The sequence below is a fragment of the Apium graveolens genome, chromosome 5 (assembly GCF_009905375.1).
Source record: "Apium graveolens cultivar Ventura chromosome 5, ASM990537v1, whole genome shotgun sequence".
In the NCBI taxonomy this organism is placed as follows: Eukaryota; Viridiplantae; Streptophyta; class Magnoliopsida; order Apiales; family Apiaceae; genus Apium; species Apium graveolens.
The window spans coordinates 18,448,100-18,454,018 of NC_133651.1; the positions used below are offsets into that span (position 1 = coordinate 18,448,100).

The following is a 5,919-nucleotide window of genomic DNA, read 5'->3' on the forward strand; positions in this document are numbered from 1 at the left end:
ATTAATATTTTAAGTTAAAATAAAATTTTATATCTTGTGAAGTAAAATTTTGATAATATTTATGAGATTGCCAAATAAAATAAAATCGATCGTTCTTTGCAAAATGTTGTCCAAGTGTAAATATTGAAAAAGAAAGTAAATGAAAGAAAAGAAAAAAGGAAAATCGGGGTAAACGTAAAACTATTTAAATCGATTTGACTCAGTATGTGAGGAAGAGAATTAGGGTTTGACGCTGCAGGGATGAAAAAGAATGAATCTTCCGATAAAGGGAAGCGTAAATTAGAGGATGATAATGATAGCGGTACTTACTCAAAAGATCTGAAGAGGAGCGAAGTATGTGAATTTATCATCCCTCTATCGTTTAATTTACTGTTATTTTTGTGTTTGTATTTATAATTCATCTGGCTATCATTATATTGTATTTTTGTATGTATTGTAGAATTTTGAGCTAGGAGACTATCCTGTACCTTGGGTACACTATCCACAATCTCCTGGTGATCGCTTACAGTTTTATACCGGTGGTTCATTTGTCGCTAAAGTTTACGATATAGCACGATCCGATTCCAAGAATTGTGAACCCGTCGAAGTTGTCCAACTACTTTGTTACTCTAGGTTGGCTATGGCCTTTTATAACATAAGGATGGTATGCATGTTTATTTTTTTGGATAATCATGTACTATTTTCACCAATATTGATATCTTTTTAGATACCATGCAATTTCTTTTTATATAATTACTTCTTAGTTACTCATTTTGTTATCATGCATACCTACAGGGTACACATTTTTGTGTTGTTAAAGTCCTCATGGCAACAGCACAAAACACACCGGCTTACACTAACTATGTTACTTTTGAAGCTGAAACGAATTCGGGGGGTTCCGTTACCTTCCAAACAAAAATACTTGTTTTTTACCATCCATGTCCCAAGATTCAGATTTTGTTTGTTAGGATCAAACCTGATTACAAACCGTCCAACAACTCCCAGCCTCCTGATTTGGATCACATTGCTCAAGTCGTTGAAGAACGCGCCCTCCTCTCTCGAGTCATCAATACCTATGCCATTGTATGTTTACAATTCCTTTTAAGTTTGGCCCTTGACTTTACTTTCCTTTTACGATTCATATATCTGAATGTCTGATCACTGCAGGACTCAGAATTGGATTCTCAATACTGTTTAGCCCGTTATCTCTCCCAGTTTGCTCTTGTTAGCCATGACGTCTTCGTGGTCCGTCTTTCATTCTTTACTGTACCTAAATAATTTTTTTTCTTTTTTTTTAATAAAAAAATCACATTATTTGTTATTCTCTGAAGAATCTTTTTGAAATTACACAAACAGTTGGATCAATTTGTTGTTGCAAAGCATGACATTGAGTCGCTCAAAGTTCTCGAGCTAGTAAAACTTGATTCCATGGTTCCAAGTTACCTTATCACTTTTGAAGCTTCCCTGCTTGCTGAGACTGATAGGAAAAGTGTTAAAACCTTCGAGACAAATATATGCATGCCTACCCTCTTTCCGACTACAACTATAGAGTTGAGGTCAGAAGCACGAGTGATTGCAGGTAACTTCCTCCTGTAATGAATCTAATTTTTCAATTTAACATGATGACGTGGTTTCCTAGTTCTTGTTTCCTCAATTGACTTCTGTATAGACTTTAAAATGTTACACCTGTGAAATGTTAAATTTTCTGCTTTTATTGGTATATATAAATAGATTAGAAGATACTACGGAAATCAAGGATTTGGTTGTTCATATGAAATGTGAATATGTTGTTGGATTTTGACCTTTTGTTCATAATCAAAATGTCTTGTTAAACCCCCTCCTTACTCACTACTGGTATATTATTTGCTTGTCACCGGATTCACGAGTCTCAATTTTGTAAACATACAGTATATGAGTATTGCTTTGTGTTATATATAGTTGGAGTTATGACAAAAATCTTGGAACACTGCTTGTATTATAAAGTTTATCGCGGAGAAGTTGGGAACTTGAATATTTTAAGATTGCTTTATTTTTTGGCTTATGAGATAGTATATTTATTAAATTTAGTGTACGTATATGATAGGGAAAGTGGTATGCTATCTTAATTTATAGGTATGTTCAATACCGAAATAATGTAGTCCTCTATAATCATGGCTCAAGAAGTTGGAGTACCCCCTGATAGTAAATTACACAACTCTGATATATTGTGGACTGAGAGTGCAAGTACCAGCAGACATAGTGAGCAATCTGATGGGAACTGGCATGGTAATGGTAATATTGCAAAAATTCATTGTACTAGTAAAAGTGAACTATCAAGGAAGATGGGTGGGACTCCCAGTCTTCTGTTTGGACTGCACCTGTTGTAAGTTGCATCAAGGAAGAACCGCATGTAAGCTGTTCGAAGGCACCAGCCTCATTGGGTAATAATTCTTGCTATAAGCAGCACCAAGTTGTATTTCTTCGGGTTCGCGCCCTTCAAACGAAAGTGTATTTTTCTTGATTGCCGACAAGATTCGTTTAGATGAGTGTTCGCCCTTGGTCTATGGTGATCAAGGGCCCAACTAACGCGTGAAACACTCCGCCTGGGGAGACGGTCGCAAGACCGAAACTCAAAGGAATTGGGCCTGCACAAGCGGGGGAGCATGTGGTTTAATTCGATACAATCCCCAAAACCTTACCGGCCCTTGACATATGAACAACAAAATATGTCCTTAATGGGATGGTACTTACTTTCATGCAGGTGCTGCATGTCGCCAGCTCGTGTCATGAGATGTCTGGTCAAGTCCTATAACGAGCGAAACCCTCGTTTTGTGTTGCTGAGATATGAAAGTCCAGCATTGTGAGTTACACTTGTTGGGAGGTTTAGGATACATATGATCATAGTATAAAATGACTTGTTAGGCACATTAAGTAGATTTTGTTTGCTTTTATTTCAACTGTAACAGTTCTTGATATGCATATTCCCTTTAACAGGGGTCAATTCGGAAGCCTGCTGCAAACCAACAGATGCAGTCGTGCAGAATACACCGCCGTAATCAATGTGCTAGCAGTTGCTTTCCAGCCATATATGTATCAAATACAGTATCTTTTTGTCATTTGTATAATTGGTTGCGGGTCCTCTATGAAAACTACCATAGAAACCGGGAAATTTTCGGACAGGAGCGCCTTTTAGTAATGCTGAAATGAAAGTAGATGTATCACCAATTGTTTTACACAAACATGAAGAAATTGAATTGACCCATTCTTTATTCTCAAACACTCTTCCGATCTTAGTATAATTACGATTTCAATTAGAATATCATATGTGGCCGGGGTCAGCATAGAATGAAAGTGATGGCCCTAATATTGGCTTTGCCAACTTTCTGGGTAGCGGGAGGAGAAAGGTGGACATGGGGACTCGGGGTCATTACAAAAAATAAGGCTAAATATAATTGCACAAATATAACCGGGATCAAATTCAACCACTTTCGCTTGAATTTAGAGACACGGCTAAATTCAACCATAGACGGTCGTATTTATATACGGTTGTATTTACGGGGTCGAGTTTAGCTTTATCAAAAAAATGGGGGAAATTATACCGATAGTCTATTTTTTTGACAATCTTAAATTCAACCGATTTCGGTCAAATTTGATATTTAAATAGCGGGAAATTTCCTACACTTTTAAAAAATTAGTTGAAAAAGTGGGTGGAAATTTCTCGTGTTGTACAAGACATGCCTGTACTATAACAAAACTAAGTCAAATTGACAGCTCTAAGAATTATCCATATGATAATCTAAATTTGCATTTTGTATTGTATTACTTGAGTCTGTAAAAGTGTAAATAAATTAGACTGGAGCATTTTTCTGTAAACATCCTTAAGCCTAAGAATAAATTATGGAATAAGATCATGAAGATCATGCCTTAGAGAAAGTGTTAAGAAACTTGAAGTTGAATAAATCTGTTTTGGGAAAAACATTCTAAGTCAAGAAATCTACAAGTCACAGATCAAGTCATATAGAGAAGTCATTCGAGAACTCCAGAATGACTTATCGACAAGTCAAAATTAGCTTATAGAGAAGTTTCAGAGATATCGACAAGTCAAATTAAAGATATGAAGATTGGAGATATTGACAAGTCATTTCTGCAATAGAGAATTCAAAGATATCGATAAGTCAAATTGAAAATGTGAAGATTGGAGATATCGAGAAGTAACCTATATTAACCTCGATATAAAAAACTAGAGATCTCGATATTAGCTTCAAGTACATAATGCAGACCAGTTAAATATCCAAGATTATCAATCAACAAATAAATCAATCACTGATTTGAAAAGTCTACAAAAGCAGCTTGAAGAGTACAAGATCAAATGCCAAGATTAACTGAAAAAGAAAAGTCACAGACATGCACGATTTGCAAAGATATACTAAGCCAAAAATGGAAAGCTTTAGAAAACTTAAAGTAGGGTTTAGTACATGCTATTGCATGTTGTGTAAAACCTGTGTTTACAGTTTTATAAAGTAAACACCGGATGCTTTGTTTGAAGTTGTAACGAACAAATCTAGAATTTCTTGTAACTCTCTCAAGATGGAAGCTGAGTTCTTTATCAACAAAGAACCCATAAATTTGTAGCAATAAATACTTGATTTTAATATAAAATTAAGTGAATTTTGAAGATAGTGTGTTTATGTGCATGTTTTATCATTTCTGTTCAACTATTTTATCTCTACAAATTAGATTACTTTGTTCACCATATCCATAACAGTTTAAAAGTTTAAAATATCCAAAAACACATTCACCCCCCTCTGTGTTGTATTTATTACCTAACAAGTGGTATCAGAGCAAAATCTGAAAACAAACAGATTAAAGATCTTGGAAGAATGGCCCTTTGACAGATCAAAATCCCTATCTTTGACAGATCTAACTATACATTATGGAAAAAGAAAATGATGCTGTTTATAAGGATTGCCAATCCACTATATGTTCAGATTCTTAAGAATGGCCCTCTCACCCCCATGGAAAGAGTTGGGGAATCTACAGATGGATACATGGTCATTCCAGCTCATTATACTCCTAAGAATCCCTCACAGTACACTGAACCTGAAAAGGAGAAAGTCTCTTTGGATAGTGGATTGAAGCTGATTTTAATAGAGTCACTTGATAATGTAATGTACAATAAAATTGTCAACTGTGACAGCCAAACAGATCTGGGAGAAGATAGAATCTCTATATAAAAGAACAGAGGAAGTTAGGTCAACCAAAGAAAGATTTTGGTATCTCAGTATGAGGGTTTTATGGCTAAATCAAAAGAAGGAATTACTGAAATTTTTGAGAGATTCAATAAGTTGATAAATGACTTGCAGCTACATGATAAATATTATGAGAATGAGGAGGTTAACCTAAAGTTCCTGCTAGCTCTTCCTGACCATCTTGAACAGAAAATATCAGCTACTAGAGAAGGAAGAGATCTAAGCAGAATGACTTTGGAAGTTCTATATGGAATCTTGAAAACTTATGAACTTGAGATGCTGCAAAGAAAGTCATTGAAAGCACACCATGGACATGTTGTTGATGGTTCCAGTGCTTTGACTGTACATGACAGAGAAGAAAGTGAAGATGAGCAAGATAATCAAGTTCCAGTTATTCAAGTTATGGAACAAAAGAATAAAGGACCTCAGAAGCAAGTTGACTATGATGAAACTTTTGCTCCAGTTGCAAGACTTGAAGCAATAAGGATCTTTCTTGCATTTGCTGCACACTCCAATTTCAAGGTGTATCAAATGGATGTGAAGAGTGCATTCCTTAATGGTGAGTTGGAAGAAGAAGTTTATATGTAACAACCACCTGGATTTGAAGATTCAGAATTTCCAAATTTTGTATACAAGTTACTCAAGGCTCTCTATGGACTAAAACAAGCACCTAGAGCTTGGTATGACACACAGTCAGAATTTTTGATTAAAC

The 5,919-nt window shown here is 35.4% G+C and overlaps 1 protein-coding gene across 2 annotated transcripts; it reads left to right on the plus strand.

Moving 5' to 3' along the window:
• Positions 1-226: 226 nt before the first annotated feature.
• Positions 227-3,221, plus strand: LOC141661605 (uncharacterized). 2 transcript variants are annotated; one of them, XM_074468611.1, is made up of 6 exons: positions 227-333; positions 440-643; positions 775-1,062; positions 1,147-1,224; positions 1,336-1,558; positions 2,953-3,221. In XM_074468611.1, exons 1-6 carry the CDS (start codon positions 241-243, stop codon positions 3,012-3,014), a joined length of 948 nt encoding a protein of 315 aa, XP_074324712.1. In that variant the 5' UTR covers positions 227-240; the 3' UTR covers positions 3,015-3,221. The 2 variants fall into 2 exon arrangements, with proteins under 2 accessions (XP_074324712.1, XP_074324713.1); XM_074468612.1 differs by lacking the exon at positions 2,953-3,221 and adding an exon at positions 2,720-2,763.
• The last annotated feature ends 2,698 nt before the right edge of the window (positions 3,222-5,919 follow it).